Here is an 18,989-nt window from a genome sequence, read left to right as displayed (position 1 = left end):
TGACCTGTGGTTACTTCATCCCCTGCGCACAATTACAAGGGATCTGCCTGGGCTCAGGTGCCCTGAGCAGCTCCTCTGCACAGCCCAGCCTGTTAACAACAGAACAGGACAGGAAAGCCTGTGCCCACGGCTCAGCTCAGCATCCAGCAACCGAACACTGTCTCTCTTACAAAGACCATTTCTTTGGCTCTATGAAAGTATTAACTGTTCCTCAGAATACAGGTCTAGGAGGATGCAAAGCCATCTGCTTTGTAAGGCAACTCACTGCCCAAACACAGTCAGTGTGCTTGGTTCTTTTGTTTCTTCTCAAAGCACTTCCAGGTTCCTTTTCCAGCCTCTGCCTAACAGAGACCAATTTTTTCTGCCCAGCCTATTTATACCCCTTTGTGGGGTATATATTTATACCCTTTTTGTGGGGGACCACAAAAAGTCTTTGTGGTCTTTTTATTCCCACCAGAGACTGGAGGCTCCCTCTTGAAGTGAAAAGTCTGAGCAGGCAAGAAGTGAAGGAGAGCCAGGGATGAGAGCAGGGGTGCTGCTGGCACAACCCACCTGCCTGGCTTCAGCAGATCTGTGTGGGCCTGGAGAGGATAGAGCACAGGAAAACCACAAAATCCAGCACAATGTATCTGTAGAATGGTTTGGATATTGAGGTGATGGTGGCAGGGAGATGTGCGAGAGGAGTTGCCAGGAGGGTACAAAACTCGGTTAAGCTCTTTATCGAACACCCCTGAAGTGGCCAGAAGAGAGTGAGCCAAAGGCATCAGCAGGAAGTGCCTCCAGGATGCTCCTGTGAGGAAAAGCCTCGCAAGGGAAGAAGACTCGTACCAGCCCTCAGGCACAACTGCCTTTACCTTTGGGCTTCCAGGTTTGCATGCCAGTGCTGGACAGAGTACCTTAAATTTGGGGAATTACTTTAGATTAACCTGTTGAAGAGCTTGTGGTCCTTGTTGGGAACTGGGAACTGCCAAAGCAGAACCAGTACAGACAAACAGGGAGAGGAGTGAGGGCTGCCTTTTTTCTCACGGGCAAAAATTGACACATGGGAGCTGGCAAAAGCTTAAAATACGCTGAGACTGCAAACACCATTGGCTTCAACAGGCGGGATTATGCCAAATTTTGTGAGGGTGCAAAAGACTTGTAAGTTGCAGTCAAGAATTTAGGACCTCAGTGTTTTTTATTTGCATGGAGACAAGTGGGAGACCTGCACAAGCATGGCTGGGAGATGCTGCTGGGTGGCAGCGCTCTGATGGCAGCCTGTGCTCAGGGAGACCAGAGGTAACCAGTGAAGCTTTAACATCAGGGCTTCATCAGCTACAATGCCACATCTCTGAGCCAACCCCCACATCACCTTTACAGTTACTTCCCAAAAATTGTAAAATTTTTTTCCTGGTGCGTAAGGCTGCTTTATGTTTTGTCTCCCTATAACTATCCTCTTAAACCATCTCACTGCAGCTCCTAAAGCCTTATTAAACAAACCTTTGCCCTGTAAGACGGGAAGACACAGGGAGCCCAGGGACGCTGATAACCCAGTGGTGTGTTGTTCCTGGGCTCTGTGGGACGGCTGCAAGGAGCACACAGGCAGGGAAAGGATGAGGGATTTGGGAGCACTGGGGCTGGAACAGGTTTTCTGCCTGTCCATGGTGGATGCCGCTGTCTTTGGGGCTGCGGTATGTCAGGGTCCCTTTAGGGCACCAGTCTCCCCCTACAGCCCTGCACTGTAGTGCCTGGGGACATGGGGTTCTGCAGATGTAGCTGACCTTGTCAGAGTGCTCACACATCTGCTGTGGGCAAGGAGGCTGCCAGGAGCTAGTGGTATAAAAAAGCTAGAGCTGGGAGCACACAGAGGAGGGACAGGCAGACAGTGGTTGGTCCCCTTGAGAGGAAACACGGGCATTGGACACAAGCCCTGAAGCCAGGAACCCCTGTCTCCCCCTCAGAGCAGCAGTCCCCCACCCGGATCCTCATACTTCCATTGGGTGTGATGTCCTGCTGGAAGTCCCTGCCACCCTGGAATGAGGAGGGTTTTAGGATTCTTCCCTCTGGCAGGGATAGGAAAGGAGCTAGCATTTCCCTGGGCATGTGATGCCTGCAGCAATCACAGGAACTTCATGGACTAGGGCTCATTAGGTTCCCGTTACCTCCATGGATCTGGAGTGAGCCCTGACAGCTCCCAAACCTCTTGTGTAAGTGAGATTTCCCCCTGATCCTGCCCTGCCCCAACTGTTCTGCTCATCATGGCTGCAGTGGGACAGCCACATCCCTTCCAGCACCCACATTCTTGCTATCCAACACCCCGTGCCACGGGAGGAGCAGGGGACAAGGCCACACGCAGCACCAGGTGATGGAGGGAGAGAAGTGACACAGGGGTCTGTGCAAGGCAGGTGCCTGGCCCTGCCACCTCTGATGGGCAGAGCTGCCTGGAATATCTCAGTGCCAGGCAGTGGCCAAAGAGGCGACACCAGACACCAGGAACTGCGTACAGGAAAAGCCACTGTGTGTTAGTGTGTTTGAATTTGTTTTAATCCTAATCATGAGTCTTGATAAACTTATTTTTATTAATTAACATACTTGATTTATGTAACTTCCTTTTTAAAACATATAATACTACCGGGGTATTAAAGACAATACAGAAACCATCACATACATCCTCAAGTGCTGCACTTGGATCTCCTTGGCCTCAGAGCAAAACCAGCCAGGCAGAAATGACACACAGTGATAGGGAAAGGCTGAGTGGACCAGGCCAGCACACGGCCCACACAGACTTTGAGTGATATGGGAAGGGGAGCAGCGAGTTCCCCTCATCTGTGAGGTAGTGAAGGAGGAACTTTATGGGCTATTTTTGAGGCAAAGGCCATGTCGGCTGTGCTCCAGGATACTGTGGATGCCTGGAAATGGGATCCAGTCAGCTCCTGAACGAATTACAACTCACACAGTCCATCCGTGCTACGTGGTGGCAGTATGCAGGTTCACATCACCTCAACACCCACCTCCAGCTTTCCCTGGCAGGGATCTGTCCCCATGTCCTTGTGCCAGCCTCAGGCAACACCAGCATTATGGCTTGGAGAGTCATGATGTAATCCCCATCACAGGCAGCCCTGTCAGATGTGGGAAGGAGCCACCTTGGATCCCAGTTCTTACTACGTTAGGCTCCACCCTTGTTCCTCAGAGCAGGATAAACCACAGGTTCCATCATTTAAGGGTAACCTTGAAACCTTTGCAGATCTTGCCCTCCAGTCTTTTCTTTGAAGCTTTCAAGAATGACCCTTGAATTTTTTTAACCCAGGGCCAGGAGTGCCCCACAAATGTGCAAGTGCCAACTCACCCTTAGGGTTTCCAGCTATATGCACTGCTCCAGGATATGGCTTGCACAGATCAGCATGGCATGCGTTTGGCAGACAGCCCCAGACCCACTGCAGCAGGGGTGGAAATGGACACAGGGAGAGCCTCAGGAGAACTGCCTAAAGCATGGAAAACCAGGGGTTGTGCCTTTAGACCTGGGCAGAGAGCTGGCTGAGTGGGGAAAGCAGGAAACAGCAGTCCCACAGCCACCTCGATGGGGGCCACCAGCTCCTCATACCCTAAGTAAGGAAAGGGGGCCCCAGGCCTGCCTGTCCCCATGTCAGGTAAATGACCCTTGGTGGGGTATTTCCTGAGTGGGCAGCCTGTCCCCCAGTGCCCTAAACTTTGCATCAGCCCTGCCAGGGAGGACAGGACACCAAGCCAGACACTTGGACTGGGATGAGAACAGGATGGGCACGGTGAACAGGGAGAGGTGCCAGTCCCACACTGTGGTGTGGAGAGGAGGGGCAGCTTCCAAGGGTCTCCCAGTACCCAACTGAACTCCAGCACGTGGATAGCCCCCAGCCCAGGGAGCGACCTGCTGGCTGCCCATCTCCAGCATCACACCAAGGGGAGTCCCTTGGTGCTGCAGGATTGGTGATGGGGACAAACCCTGGGTCACTGCACTACTCCAGCCTGAGCGGTGCCCATGGGGAAGTTCCCTGCCTTGTTGGAAAGCAGACAGGAGCTGCCAGCTCCCATGTCTGACCAGCTTTTATTGATCAGGGCAAAGCTGAGATGCAGCTGTGAATACATGAGGAGCCCAGTTCCCCTCTGTTCCCAAGCAGAACAGCTTCCCAGGCAAGATCCCTGGCACCTGCCCGGGCTGCCCTGTGCCAAAACTGGGACGGATGCAGCCCTACAGCCTTGCCTGCCCCAGATTTCCTTCCTCCCCAGCTGCAGAGCACTGGCAGGACAGAGAGGTTTTGCAGGTGCAGCCCTGTGAGCCCTCTCCACTCACTGCCACATCATGCTGTCCTCCCCAGCCAGTTCCAGCAGCACATGCACCAGCTTGGCTCCTCATCGCCCCTAGAATGTCCTCAAACAGCAACACACTGCTTGAGCTTCTCATCTTCAGCCCCAGGCTTGGTCACAAGTCCTTTTTTCTTGCTGCCAGTGGGGCAGATGGGGCAAGGGAGTCCTTGGTGCCAGGCTGTGCTCCCACCAGGGCCAAGCAAGAGTTGCAGTCAGCTCTTCCGTGCTGGAGTCCTGCTCCCCGCTGCAGCTCGGAGGGACATGACTCCACAAGTGCCCCGTGCTGGGGACAAAGGCAGCTGGCTCAAACCAGGTGGTGGGAGCGAGGCTGGGGGCAGGGCAGAGGCTACCTGCGTGGTGTGCCACATCTGCAAAGAGAGCACGGCACGGGGTGAGCACTGCCAGCACAGGAGCCTCACCTGCTCTGCCCTGGATGCCCTTCTTTGTGCCTGGCCCCTGTGACACAGACCTGCAGGGCTAGGGCCCGCAGGCAGCCTCCTCGTGGGGAGCAGTGGGGCTGGCACTGGCTGGGCCCCCAACAGCAGACTTCAGACAAAAGGGGGAAATGCTAGAGCAAACTGCTAGCCACAGGAGTCACACCTCAAAAGTGCCCACAATGAGTCCAGCCTGTGCTGTTACAGCAAGGAGTTTGAGAAAGTGGGATAAAGGATGGAAAGAGTAGAGTAGAGTAACCCAAACAACAGTCAGTCAAGGACAGCAGTAAGGACACAACTGGCAGCAAGATGAGAAACTGGAAATTCATGGATCCATGGAACCCATCATGGTCTGTGATGGCAATAGAGTGAAACACCATCAAGTCACCCAGCCCATCCATCCCCATTCTGCCCAGCTTTGAGCTGCTGAGCCTGGAGACTACCAAGTACCTTCTGAGTCTTCAGTAGAAGGCCTGCTTCTCCACAGCCACTGTCCCCTCCTGCTTACTTCTGTGTCTGCTCTGCACAAACCCTTCACTGCTCACAGTGTCAGTAAAGATCTAAATCCTTAATGAAGACCCTCATCCCAAGAAAATTAACCCAGAAGACACCACCCATACCTGCCCCTGCTCACTTACAGTTCACAGTCTTTCCGTCCCTTCTTGTCTTGTCTTCTCTTACCTCGGCCCTTGGACCTCCTCCTTCAGAAGGAAAGTACCACAAGAAGGGCTGATGTGTGGGAGATGAGACCCACAGTCCCAGCCAGTAACAATGCCCCTGGTGTCACTTACCTTCCCAACCTCATCAAGTCCTGCCGGGGCCTGCAGAGTGGGGAAAATGACAGAGAGAAGTGGTTATTGGGCAGAGCTGCATGCTGAGCTGCAGGAGCTGGCCCTGGGACATGCCCCAGTGCTCAGCACAATCTACCTGGCATCATTCACGTTTAAAACAGACACAATATCTCTTCTCTTGACCTTTCAAGCCCTCAGTCAGGAGCTGATTGCAGCAGGCAGAGAGAAGGCAGAGACAGCAAAGGGGCTGGTTGGCTTTGGTGACCATGTGACATTTTGCCAGTGAGGCTGGGGAGGGCAAATTCAGTCTTAGCTGCTCTCAGCAGCAGCTTTCATATCTGTAGTGAAACAAGGTGCAGCATCCTGAGTAACAAACACGGGGAATTTGCTGCAAAGTCCTGGTAGCGGGTTCTCAGCCATAACCTACCTCTCCCATGGGGGTCACAGCCAGGACATCTGCCACACCTGCACTAACTACAAAAGGGAGTGATGTACTGGTGTGGAAAGCAGATTAGGAAGAAGCCAAAAACTGCTGCAGAAGGCAGCCTGCACAAGTGCTCATAGGAGATCCCCTGGAAGTTACCCTAGGCAAGAGAATCACAAAAGGCTTAGGAAATTCTCTGCATGGGAAATAGCTGGAAGCAGAGAAGGAGGCGAGCAACACATCTGCTTCTTCCCACTCTCCCTTCTGCATCTACTGACAGACGTTCCAGACAGAGACCGTGTGGAGCTGGGTCTGCTCCAGTACAGCTGGTCATAAAACTGCAGGGGAATACCAATCTGGGAATCCTCAGGATCTTCTTCCAGGAAAGGATCATGTCTAATGACTGCCCAGCAGGACACTCATCCCTCAGTTTTCACAATACTAAATCACCCTTGGATCATGATGAAGAGTGGTTACCAGGACCCCCCGTGCAGGCAATGCTGGAGTCTCTATGGCAATGACCAGCTGCAGGCAGCACCAGAGCTGCTCCCACAGCACTGCAGTCCTCAGGCAGAGGCCCCGTCCTGCCCAGGCTTTCACCCCTTTTGGGACACAGTGAGCCCCCCAAGGGGTTGACTAGGTGCCAGGAGTCTGCGGCAGGCAGGTGTTGCACATCCATTCCAGGCCAGCACTGCATATCCAGGCCAAGCTGGCACTGCGTGGTTTAGGCTTTCATTTGTTGGCTTGGGTGTAATCCTCTGCTGAACCCCCACGTCTGTATGGGGTAGCCTCCCTTAAATGGTGGCCCAAGACTCAGCTGCTGAGCTTTGTCTTTGGGCCACAGTCACATCCAGGCATGCCAAGCCATGGAGCTCCCCGCAGAGCCACCACCTTGGACGTGCTATCACGCACCAAACACCTGCCACAGAGCCACCAGCCCTGCTCCATTACCCACAGGCAGGTCCTCTGGCTAAAGAGCATAGACCAGGCATGTCAAGGCAGCTGCAGGGATGGGGAGCACAGCCCTGCAGACGGTGCATGGAGCCTGAGCTCTCTTCACAATGGCCCACACCCCGTCATCTGCGGGGAGCGGGTGCAGAGCTGTGGTGCAGCCTGCAGCCGGACAAGGGCCACAAGCACCACAAACCCTAGTGCAAAGACAGCAAGAGGGGGTGCCAGCACAGCCAGGGTGGCCACAGGGTGCCCCTGCTCCACACGCAGGGTGAGCTGGCCGGCTTGCTCGTGCTGGAGCCCAGGAGCCCCTACCTGCACTCGCACTGCTTGTGCTCGGTGAACGCCATCTCCACGTAGGGTGCCTCCCCGTTTGGCTTTATCTTCAGGAGCTGAAAGAAGAGCAAAGGTTACTTCTCAGGCAGTGGCAGGAGGAGGGGGCTGGAAAGACTCCTGAGCCACTACCTTGCCACCCCAGGCTCTTGGGAAGATGCATGTCTAACCTGTTCCTCGGGACCTCCAACAACAGAGTCCACCTCCACACATAGGCAGCGCTGGCCAGGCCCAGCTGCCCTGGCAGCTTGGCTCTGCTAGCGCCACCCCTTGTCCTTCAGGGCTTTAATTCAAGTCCCATGGTCTTGGGATCTCCCCGTCTTAGAAAAGACTTTTCAGTCTCTGCCTTTCTTGAGAATTTTCACATATTTGACCCCTTTGCACACCTCCCTTCTCTGACAGAAATATCCCCCCAGTCACATTTTTCAGGCCAATCCCATTGCTGCTGCCTCCTCCTGGACCTTCTCCTACAGCACTGAGTTGGAATTGACTGGAGTCAGTACCGCAGTGCCTCCCTAGCCCAGGGGTACAGGATTCACCCTGTCACATGTCACAGCCAAGCCTGAAGTTCAGGTTGGACATCCAAGGGTCTTACAGGGTGCATTCATCATTGGTGTGAGCCACACTAGCCCCTGCAGAAGTGTCTGGCATTTCCACCCTGTACAGACCAGGAGGATCCCTCCCATAGAGGGAGACCTGTGCTTGGGGAGCTGCCTCCTGTTCAGAACAGGCTTTTGATCGACCTCAGCCAAGAGCTTTTTGCCATCCTGCCTTCCAACACACTTTGAACCTCAGAGAGACCAAAATCACTAGTGGTTTATTGCCAGCATTCCCTAGTCCTTCATCCATGGCAAAGCAGAGCATTTCCCTGCTCCCTGCAGCATCAGCAGGTTGATCTCTGGCAGCTCAGTGCAGGGGCTGCACTGTGAGGACAGCTGCTGCCTGGTACATGGGGAAGAGTTGAATGGCCCAGGATTTCCACACCTCAAAGCTCACACAGTGGTGACTGAAAATGTGGCTGGCTCAGCCCGTCATGCTCACCATGCCCCAGTGTGGGGGCATTCATGTCAGCACCACCCCAAGCATCACCTGATAGAGGAGAGCCTCACTGTCCCCTTCGATTCAAGGGCAGTACCTACTTTGTCCCAGCAGGCAGCCACAGCTAACTGGAACACCCCCCAGCCCCACCACAGGACAGGAAAGCTCCGGAAAAATGACAGCAATGAGTGAGACAGACCACGCAGAGAGAAGTCGGGGAAGGAGGGAGTGGGGCCAGTACCACCAGGAGTGACAGCTGACCTCAGGGCCAAGCCCAAAGACAGGCAGAGGGACCCTACTGGCTTGGCAAGCATTTCAGCAGTAGTAAGTCCTCTCTCCCTTGCTAGCCACACTGCTACAATGTCTAGGGGATGCAAAGCTGCAAGTTCACCCTCCCGGCGCTCGGTGAGCAGCCTCCAGCTCTGCGGCACAGCCCTGGCCCCGCAGCAGCAGCACGTACCTGCATGGTGACCGTGCTGGTCTCCACAGGGACGCAGCGGAGACCCTCGTCCCCACAACAGCCTCCACAGCGCTGCAGGGAGACGCAGGAGGGTCTGAAAATGTACTCCACCTCGTTGGGGAATTCGGTAATGACGTCCACAAGCTGCTCCAGAGGCCGGCAGAAACTACGATTCCAGATCTCCCGAAAGGTAAGGACTGCAAGAGACAGGGACAGGGACTATAAGGAGGCACACAGAGAGGCAGAGCCCAGCCGGGCCGCTGCCGGGGCAGATGCAGCAGCGGCGGCGGGGTCCTGCAGTCCCCACGGAGCACAGGGAAGCAAAGGACCACTTTGTGCTCCCAGTAAGTTCGTCACCGTACTGGGCGCATCACTGTGCGGGGCTCACACAGCCGCCCCGACAAGCTCTTTCCCCCTCTATTTGCCAGCTCCGTCTCCTGCCCAGGCACTCTGCCCACCCCCGAGCTCCGCCGCGAAGGGGCTCCCCCGCACCTCGCCCTGCCGGACAGCCGTCCCCTGGGGTTTTCCAGCAGGGAGAGCTGAAGCGGAGCTCTCTCACCCGGCACCCCGCATGCCGGCACCGGAGGGGCGGCAGTCTAGGGACTGGGCTGCGCTCCGCTCCGGCCCGCGGCGGTACCCGGTGCCCGAGGATGGCTGGGGGCATCAGGTTGCTCCGAGCCTCGGCACAGCTCCCGGCTACCTCCCCGGCTGTCACCACGGGGCTCCAGAGGGCACACAGCCCCGAGTAGTACCCAACACGCCCCGGCCTTGCACGAAGCCTTCCCTGGGTCGCTGCCCCCTCCCAGCCGGGGCACCGGCGGCCGCCCACCACCAACTCACCGGGAGACTCCGTGCTGGCGGTCCCCCGTTCCTCCGGGGCCTGCAGGGAGGGAAAGGCGAGCTCTGGGGGGAGCAGCACGGGGTGACCCGCTGCCGCCCCCCGCCCAGCGCCGGGAGGAGCTGTCCCGGCTTTCGCGGCCAGCGCGGGCAGCCGCACCCTGCTCCGACCCCCCTCCCGCCCCTCGGCTCTCACCGGGGCGGGCGGTGCCCCCAGCGTCCCGGCCACCAGCAACCGCAGGAAGGCGCCGAGCAGCCGCATCGCCGCTCCCGCCGCCCCGGTACAGACTCGGCGCCGCCACTACCGCCCTGCCGCCCCCGGCATGCCGCCCCGACGCCGGGCCACCGGCCCCGCCGTGCCGCCTCCGCCGCCGCCGGGCCATGGGAGCGCGCTCCGCTCCGCCGCCGTATTTCACCGCCACCGCCCCGCCGCTGCCCCGCCCCGGCCCCGCCGCGGGGACGGCCGGTGCTCCCGGACGCCGCGGAGCCCCCTCCTCCAGAGCCCCCGCACCGCCTCCGGCCATTACTCCATCGCGCTGTCCCGGCGCTTCCATTCACCGTCCCGTGCCCGATGAATCCCCGACCGGCGGGAACCACCGGGGCTGTGCTGGGCTTCTCGGCTTGCTGTTTTCTCTGCCCCTTGCCCATCCACCCATTCTGCGCCCACCTGGCTCCTGCCGCCATACAACAGCCCCTTTCCCACTCATTCTCTTTATTCCTCTACTGACACCCTGTTCCCACTCAGACTTCCGTGCCTGTCCACCCATCCCCTTCGCCCTCAAGCTGCCCGGTGCCTGTTCCATCAGCCCCTGCCACTGGACCCCTGCCAAAGGGTTTCCAGACCCCCCCAGCCTCAGGGACAGCATCCTGGTTCTGGTCTACGGCTCAGAAGGGAAGGGGGCACAGCAGGTCTTGGGTCAAATCCTGCTACCAACCCAAAGGAGCTCTGTTGGCCTTTTCTGTTCTATTTTTAAGCCCCAGAGGCCAGGGAAGCTGGAACTATGGGAGGTGTGATGAGACGCCGACAGGCAACACGATCCCCCGTGGGCTGCAGGTCCTAGGGAAATAACGAGCTCTGTGTCCGTGCCAGGATTCACGTCCTCCTGGGAGAGTGGGGAGGCTGCTTCAGGGCTTCCCTACCCAACACCATGTGAGGTCTGTCCCTGCAGCATGAGGATGCCAGTGATCTGCTCCCAGCCCTGTGGGCTCTGTCCCCAGGGAATGCAGGACATGCCAGCTGCCATGCAAGGGGCAGTGACTCAGGGACCAGCAAGAGCTGGGCTCAGTCAGGAGCTTCTAGGCATTGGTAGCACTGAGTGTGTGACAAAGCTGCTGGAGCAAGGCCTGGTAAATGAGCATGGAGATGCTGCAGAGATAAGCACACAGAAATCCCAGCCCCACTGCGGGGAGGGTGTGCTGCAGTTCATCACTCAGCGGCACAGCACCAACTCAGCAGCTGCCGGGGCTGCCCTGGCAGTGTTCAGTGCCTGTTCATGCTCCTTCTCCTGGCTGGGCAGCAAAGAGCAGGTAACATCCTTAATGTGATGACTGGAGCATGCCTGTGGTCTCCCTCTGCCACCCAAGAGACCCTCTTGGGCCAAGGGGACTCCCTTCCCACTTCCCCAGGGATGGTTGTGAGATGGGGTGAAGAGAGCATTTCCTCCCACCCGAGAGCAGAGGCCGCCCTGAGCAGCAGCTGCTGCCAACTCACTGGACAGACAGAATCCTGTTATTGCAAAGACCGTGACCACACGGGGCCTCATGCCTGTCCTTGCAGGAAGGTCCCTTGGGGCCACCTCTCAGACACAAGGCCAGCCTCTGGCGCTGGAGCAAAGGGCTCTCCCTCAGGAGCTGTGTGGCTGGGGAGACCAGCCCTTAATTGCTGAGTGCAGTCCTGTTCCTGGTCTGAAGCTATTTCCTCAGAGGCCTTGGGCAGAGTTTACATTCCTGGGATGAGCATCCACTTTCTAGGCAGTGTGGAACAGAGACAGGAGAAGAAGAATAATATTTGGACACCGGTAACCTGTGATCAGCAACATCCTCCTGCATATGGGAGAAACATCAAGCTGGCTGGGGTCACAGTTGCTTGCTTTCCCCTCTGCCATGCTCCTCCCCGGGGGGCCAAGTGTGCCCTTCCCCAGCTGCAGGACAGGGCTGGAGGTCGATGCTATAAATGCACCAGCATGTCCCTCCCACTCGGCTCTGGGGAGCAGAGTTACGCACTTTGGGAGCAAGGGACAGAGGAAGCTCAAGGAACCAGCCAGGGACGTAAGGCAAATAGAGACATTTCCTTAAAGAGCAAATGCCTCCCCTGCTGACTGAGAGCATCACCTCGAATATGCCACTGCCTGCCTGTGCCACCTCCCTGCCCTGCCCACAGAGCTGAGGGAGGAGGTGGGTGGGGAATCATGGTGCGTCCTTGCTGTGGGTGAGCCCGGGCTGTCAGGTGGGGAAGGCCAGCTCTGGCACCCAGCTGCATGCATGGCATGGCACAGCCCTGCCAGGGAACAGGTCACCTCCATGCCTCCTACACCTTCAGGGTGAGGGGCAAGAGCAGGGGCCCTGGCTGCCCATCAGCACTGAAGGAGCCCAGAGCAAGCAGCTGCTCTTCCCTGCAAAACCCCACCCTGCTCATTGCAGGCAAGGTCCCTCTTAAGTAATCTTTTCCATAAAACAGCCCCATTTCAGCATCAGAGTTCTCTCACGGGCAACTTATACCCTGCAAAACCCCACCTTTGGCATCTCACATGGAAAGAAGCCAATAAAAATTTGTGCCTGCATCATTCTTCAACTGTCTGCAACCAGGACCTCCTGTGTCACCCCTGAAGCCCTCGGAGAACACCTCTGAAATCCTCGGGGCATTATTTTTGTTCTTCTGCTATTTAGGACACACACCTCAGTCTCATCAAAGCTATAGGCTTCCACCAAGGGAAGGACCAGTCCGTCCATGATCCAGCGCTCAGCACAGTCACCTCTTGTGTTTGACCCCAGTAGGCAAGAGCCCCACCAGCAGCTCCCTGTATCCTGCATTGTGACGGGACTCCAGAGGTCAAAGCAGCGTGAGGATGTAGGGCACTGGGCTCCTCACACCTGCCCATCATCCGAGAGCCCCCAGGTCTCACCCTCGCTGTTTCATTTGATTGCTTTCTCTGCTTCTGTGATCTCTTCTTAGAGAGTCTCCTCAGCTCCTCTGCCAGCGAGCCAGTCCATGCTGGCACTGAGATAAACCAGGTCAATCATCTGCAGTTTGTATCTCCTCAGTGAGAATGAGGATGGGAATGGGCTGGCTGGGGCATCCCCAGCTCCAGCCTCTTGGCACAGGCAACCCAGGCCTCTCTCAGGAGAATGCTGCTGACTTCTGAGAAATGCAGGGATCTCCAACGCCCCTGCAGGCAAGCAGAGCTGCACCAATGACCCCTGAACAGTCAGGGCTGCTCCTCAAGGAAACAGCTTGCAAACAACCTGCCTGGGCACCTGGGCCCCGAAGGACTCCTCAGAGCTGTGCTGCAGCAGCTCCAGCTCTGGGATGCCCTCGGCAGCACATCCCCTGTCCCTGGCGGCTCGCTGCGGTGGCGTCAGCGCCTCTCCCAGCCCAGGTGCGCAGGGGGATGTGTTTGCTGAGGGGGAGGCTGACAATAGGGGGAAATGGGCCGGGCTGTGCAGCCCAGAGCTGGTGGCTCACAGCCCCGGCCACCGCGGCCCGCGGCAGGCGGAAGCGTCCGGCCTTAGTCAGCCCCGGCCACACGTGGCAGGAACTCTGCTGTTTGTTTTGGTTCCTGGGGAGGGGAGCTCAGCCTCCCTGGGGACCCACAGCCAAACCTGCAGGCACCTGACACTCCAGCTCCATGCCTGGGGACATCAGGGGCTGTTCCCCACGGGTCACGGGCACTGCAGGCTGGCCTAGGTCACACCAGAGTTTTGGAGGGGCATGGGATGAGCACCAGGACTGCCTGAGAGCACTCCAGGCAGAGAACCCAGGCAAGGAGAATATTTGGCAAGCCTGGGTACTGCTATCAGACACTAATCCCTCGTGGGGGCAGGGACGATGCTACCAAGAAGGATGTCCCTGAGACCGCCAGACCCAAGCCCTGGGTTGGGTGTGTGTGGTCCTCATCCAGCCAGCGTTCCAGGAACAGGTCAACGTTGGCAGACCTAGTGCCGCTCACCTTAGTGCTCAGCGGCCAGCGGCTGGGCAGCCCCACGCTGCGAGGACCGGCCAGGCCATGGGTGTTTGCAGAAAAGCACAGCCCTGGAGCAGGGTGAGGCACTGGAGAGCCACACCACAGCCCCAAGCATACGTGGGCGCCTACAGGTAAGCGTTCTGTCAGCAGCCCCAACAGTGAGCACAGGTACCGTGCCAGACAGCAGCCCCATGCACACCAAGTGCCTGGGAGACCTGAGCAGGAAGCACAGACAGCAATCACAGCACAGTTCATCCTGCTCTGTCCAAGTTCCTCTCCTGAAGCCCTGGGTGGGAGCTGCAGTTTCAAGTCCCAGAAAGCCTGCAGGAATTTCTCTCCAGCAGCTGTAGAGTGCTGTGCTTGGGAAAAACAAGGCTGAGAGCAGGACGGACTGGTGCAGCAGTGTGCATGACCTTCTGCCGCCGGCAGAGACAGAACACCCTGGGCCCGCACCGGCTGGAGGCACAGGGTATGGCAGCCGTGGGAGCGGTGAGATTCTCCCAGCAGGAGCAGAGCAGCCCTCTCCTCAGGAAAGAGACAGAGGTTACTTTTCCACCAGAGAACCAAGCATATTCTGCATTTATCCCATTTATCACAATTCATCTACCCTGGGGAAAGGGCAGTGAGCACTGAACAGAGAAGAGGCACACAGGCACAAACCGGCTGCTGCTCTGCTGCTGCTGCTGCCCCTGCTCTCCAGCTTTCCCAGCCCAGCCGGTCGGTGGGCAGGGGCTGCCAGGCGCTTTTCTCCCCTGCCAAACTGGAACCCGATCCACACCCAGCCCAGAGCTTCTGGCCGCTTATCATGTGGATGCAGTTCTCCTGCTTTTAGTTGTCATAATATTGACACAAAGCAAAATAATAGTGATGGCGAGACTCTGCCTGGCTCTGGAAGGCAAACAGGCAAGGAGACTGGGAGTAGCAGACTCCGCTATTGTGTGGGACAGGGCAGCAGCCAGGGCTGCTTCCAAGCTCTGCTCCTCAGCATCACTCCTGCTGATAAAAGGGGGATGTGGGATGCGGGCGGAGGGGGAATATAAGCTCCACAGCACACCCTCCCTGCTGAGGAGAGTGAACGTGTGTATCGGCAGGGATCATCCCAGAGGCTTTCCTAGAATGTGGGTGGAGGAGTGGCTCATCTCTCCCTTTCCCCGAAACCTGGCAGCCGCTGAATAGCTGCCATCACCCGCAGCAGACAATGAGCAAAGCGAGCCCGGGGCCAGCTGCAGCGCCGGGAGTGCGTGAGCAGAGGAACTGCGGGGAGCTGGCTGGTGACCAGGAAGCAGCCCAGACTGCTGGTGTCACGGACCCCTTGGCGACCACAAAGCGTCTGGGCTGCACTTTGTCTCACTCCAAGGGCCTGGCTTCCTGCAGCCACACCAAGTTTGCTCCGGGGCTTCTCTGAAGCCAGCCCAGAGGGATGAGCCCCCAGCAGCACCTCCTCTGTGGTGCTGGCCCAGACAGCGTGCCATGCACCCTCGAAGTGGTGGCAGGGCCACAGCCAACACCTGCATGGTGCCACTGAGTTTTCTGAGCACTTGTGCCTTTGGTGGCAGCGAAAAAGCCAATGCCTTTTCAGGGTGTGAAGGTCCAGGACACTAAGAGCAATGCTGAGGACAACAGCTCCCACCCAGCTCTGTAGCATGCTCCCTCATTCCTTGCTAGAGCTTGTTTTCCTACATGACATGCAGTGACTTCCCACACTTCCCTCACCTCTTCCTGACCAGCCTGGCCTTTGAACCAGCTGCCTCCAGCTGCCTGTATCACGAGGGGAGACCTGGGCTACTGCCATAGATGAATGAGCCGACGAGTGAGGCTCCACATCCAGGGCAGGCATTCAGACGCCAGCTTCCCATGCCTCTCCCAGGGGCTGGGAAGAGCAACAGGCAGCCCAGCCTGCGCTGCTTCCACAACAAGCCCTAGAAAAACCTTCATGCTTCCCAGCCTTGGTCTCTATTTTTAAGGCTCCTAAAAGGAGGGGGGAGCAAATTACAAACTTGCTGGCAAGAGAGACGGTCCCTGGGCCAGATTCAGAACCGCCTACTCTTTTTCCATAGGGATTGTGGACTCCATTGGTACCACAAGGGTCTGGCTATGGGCTTGGCCTGCCTGTGTGTGCTGTGTTGACGTGAGGATGAGACAACAGCCATTTTCCAGGCAGAGACAAGCACACGTACACGCCGGCGGCCAAGCCAGGAGCTGCACCAAATCCTTTGCTAACCTGAGGTACTGAATCCATCCTGTCATTCTCCTTAGCAGTCCCTGCCTGTTTCCCCTTGGCCACCCAGGCAGTTATGGCAACCAGGCTTTCCTGAGGATGACCAGTTTAGAGACAGCTGTTACCAGAGTCATCAGTGAGGACCAGCAGAAGATGTGCCCTGGTACCTGCAGCGTCAGACGTGAATTTCAAGCATGCCAAAACTGCCGATGACTCAGACAACGCCTGCGTGTGTCTGAACAGCCACAGAGCTCAGCTTTCCAGCTACTCACGTACCTGCATTTGATCAGCAGCTGTTTGTTTGGGCTTTTTGTCTTCTTTCCCTGGAAGCGTGAGTTTTAAACATGCATTCCACACTCAGTCCAGCTCACCATTTCCATCCCCTTCACTTACTAAGTGACCTACTTTCTCCCCCGTAGCACACAGAAAACACCGCTTTGGGCTCCCTTCAGCAGGTTCGTTCCTGCCTCTCCATCTGTGACTACAATAGCTTTGGTCTTTGGATTTGTTTTTGTCTAAGGACTTTGAGCACAGGTTTTCTAAAGAGCAATCATATCACGCCAAAGATACCTTAGTGCATCCTTCCCCTTAGAAGGTGCTTTCTGTTCTCCCCACACCCATGCACTGTGACCTCCTTAATTCAGTCACTTGTGCTCAGCAAGTGGCTTAGGCAGTTATGCTGCTTCTGCCCATGTCACCCACCCAGCCTTCAGAGTCCATGCTGAGCTGACAGCCTGCCCTGCTGCTCCTGCTGGGCCATGGCTCAGCTGGCCCTCCTCTGCTGGCTCCTTTTCTTTGCCTGCGCTGAGCGTGAGCAGCTCACTTTGCTTACCCAACTCTTGCAGATGAGTCCAATTACTGGAGTTCAGCAAAATGATTCCCCTCCCTGGCATTTTATCCAGCCCACTTATCCACTGAGAGTTTCTAATCCAAACAGCCTCCCAGCACACGATGTTCCAGTGCTCCCAGGCTCTACCCAGCCTCAGTCCTGCCTTGTCCTCCCTCACATGAGCGCTTGGGGGATGACATTCAGCCCCCAGGGATGCAGAATTCCCTGGCCGGAGGGAAGCAGTGTCTCCAGCAGTCAGCCCTGATGGTACAGAGCAGGATGCCATCCTGGCTAGGCTGGCAGCTCTCCAAGGAGGTGAGACAGTTTTCAGCTCCTCTGCAGGCCCATAAAACGTGCTGCCATGCTCGGCTGGCCAGCTCATTCCCTGCTCAGCTCTTTTGTGCACATAACCAGCACTGTCTGCACTGTGTCAGCCTCCTCGCTTGCTTGTGCACCAGCTGGGAAGCTGCAGCCACCAACCCTGCCCAGGATACACCCGGGAAGGGAAGGGAAGGGAAGGGAAGGGAAGGGAAGGGAAGGGAAGGGAAGGGAAGGGAAGGGAAGGGAAGGGAAGGGAAGGGAAGGAGGGTGGGCTGTGCAGGAGACAGTTCCCTGTGGCTGTGGCAGCGGAGGGGGGTCCTGCTCCATAACACCCAGCAGCTGTGGAGCAGCAGGTGAGATTCCTTCCAGCTGCACAGGGCTGCACCTCCCCACCCCCCATTGCTTCTGCACAGTGCCACAGCCTTCAAGGCAGTGGGATTTTAGCAGACTACACCAGGGCACCAACATGCATCTCTCCTTCCCCACTTGCCCTACACTCCCTGTGCTGCCTCTGCTGCCCATCCTCCTCCTCAATGCCTCCTTTTCAGTCCTGCAGGTCAGTCCTTGTCTAATTCATTGGGTCCTGACAGCAGCAGCTGGCTACTGACAGTTGGATGTTCCATAGCCATGGTCCCTGTGAGCAGCCTGGGGTTTGCCTGCAGCTCTCCAGAGAGCCCCAGGCTTTGGCTCAGCTCAGCTATGCAGAGCTGACGGCTCCCAAAATCCCCATTCAGAGGCTTTCATTCATGAAACACAGGGCAGCAGACCAAGCACAGGACTCTGTCCCTCAAGGGACAGCAGGCTGCCAGCTGCCTAAACTGGCTGTGGCAGCAGTGCCCGGCAGAAAGTGCTACAGGGAAAAGAACAGAAACAGCACAAACGGGAAAAGCTCTGCAGCCTGGCAAAGCTCTGGGAAAAAACTGTCCTTCAATAGTTACTGGGACCAAGCAGGGAATGTAAACAGCCCAGCATCCACAAGGAGGTCATAACCTCAGAGCCCAGTTTCCCTTCCTCTTCTCCATCCTGCCTAATCTCCAAGAGCTGCTCTGTTTACTAGCAAGATAAGTAAACAAACAAAGGAAAGCTCCAATGCAGTGATTTTTATTTTTCTGGCCAGTCCACAGGTTCCAGTCCCTGGGTGCTTGTGTGAAAGCTGTTTCTGCCCACCAAGGCAGCTGGCACACAGCCCTGCAGGACCACACCAGCCCTGCCTGTAAGTGGCTGTGCAGAGGGGCAAAGGGGCAATGGGGCAGACCTTGCTCCGATTCACACACTGTGGAAAAAAACATACACCTAAATCTGGGGAGAAGGAGGAGACAAGGCAGTGGGGAACCCGGACATGTCCAGTTGGGACAACGGGGCCCAGAACAGCGAAGCCAATAGCTGGGCAAAGCCTGTCACCCTCCACTGACTTTCTCCAGGGGCAGAGGGTGGGACAAGCTCATCATGGAGTGAAACTCTGACTTCTGACCAGGGCTGCAGCACCCACCAACCACATCCAGTCAAACTCAGATGCGTGGCCTTTTGCCAGGCATTGGAGGAATACATTAGGGCTTCCTTCCCCTGGCTGCTGGGCTCTCTGGCTTCCAGGCACACAGGGGCACTTGGGGAGGAAAAGAAAGGCATGGAAGGACTCTCAGTCCCTAGCAGGCTTTGGGTGACAAATCACACGCACTAAGTGCTCAGAGCTGGCATCCCAGCTGTTGGTATTTTGCTGGGGACCCAGCAGTCCCTGGACAGGAGCTGGCTGTAGGGCGAGTCCTAAGCTAACCAGATGAACGCAAAGACATCATGAACATCCGAGGCCCTACAGGCCTCGGCATGAAGCAATCGCTGAAAGCTTCCAGCATAAACG

At 57.0% G+C, this 18,989-nt stretch overlaps 1 protein-coding gene across 1 annotated transcript; it reads right to left on the bottom strand.

Annotated features, from left to right (window-relative positions):
• Positions 1 to 2,521: 2,521 nt before the first annotated feature.
• PGF (placental growth factor) lies at positions 2,522 to 9,953 on the bottom strand. Its single transcript, XM_084208240.1, has 7 exons — positions 9,782 to 9,953; positions 9,589 to 9,628; positions 8,749 to 8,945; positions 7,233 to 7,309; positions 5,543 to 5,572; positions 5,390 to 5,452; positions 2,522 to 4,685 (listed from the first exon to the last, which is right to left on the bottom strand). The coding sequence occupies exons 1-7, from the start codon at positions 9,845 to 9,847 to the stop codon at positions 4,664 to 4,666; spliced, it is 495 nt and encodes a 164-aa protein (XP_084064366.1). The 5' UTR covers positions 9,848 to 9,953; the 3' UTR covers positions 2,522 to 4,663.
• Positions 9,954 to 18,989: the final 9,036 nt, after the last annotated feature.

This window comes from Fringilla coelebs (assembly GCF_963513975.1).
Source record: "Fringilla coelebs genome assembly, chromosome: 6".
Lineage (NCBI taxonomy): Eukaryota > Metazoa > Chordata > Aves > Passeriformes > Fringillidae > Fringilla > Fringilla coelebs.
Note: the sequence above shows the minus strand (reverse complement) of the source record. Positions and strands in the feature narration are given on the sequence as shown.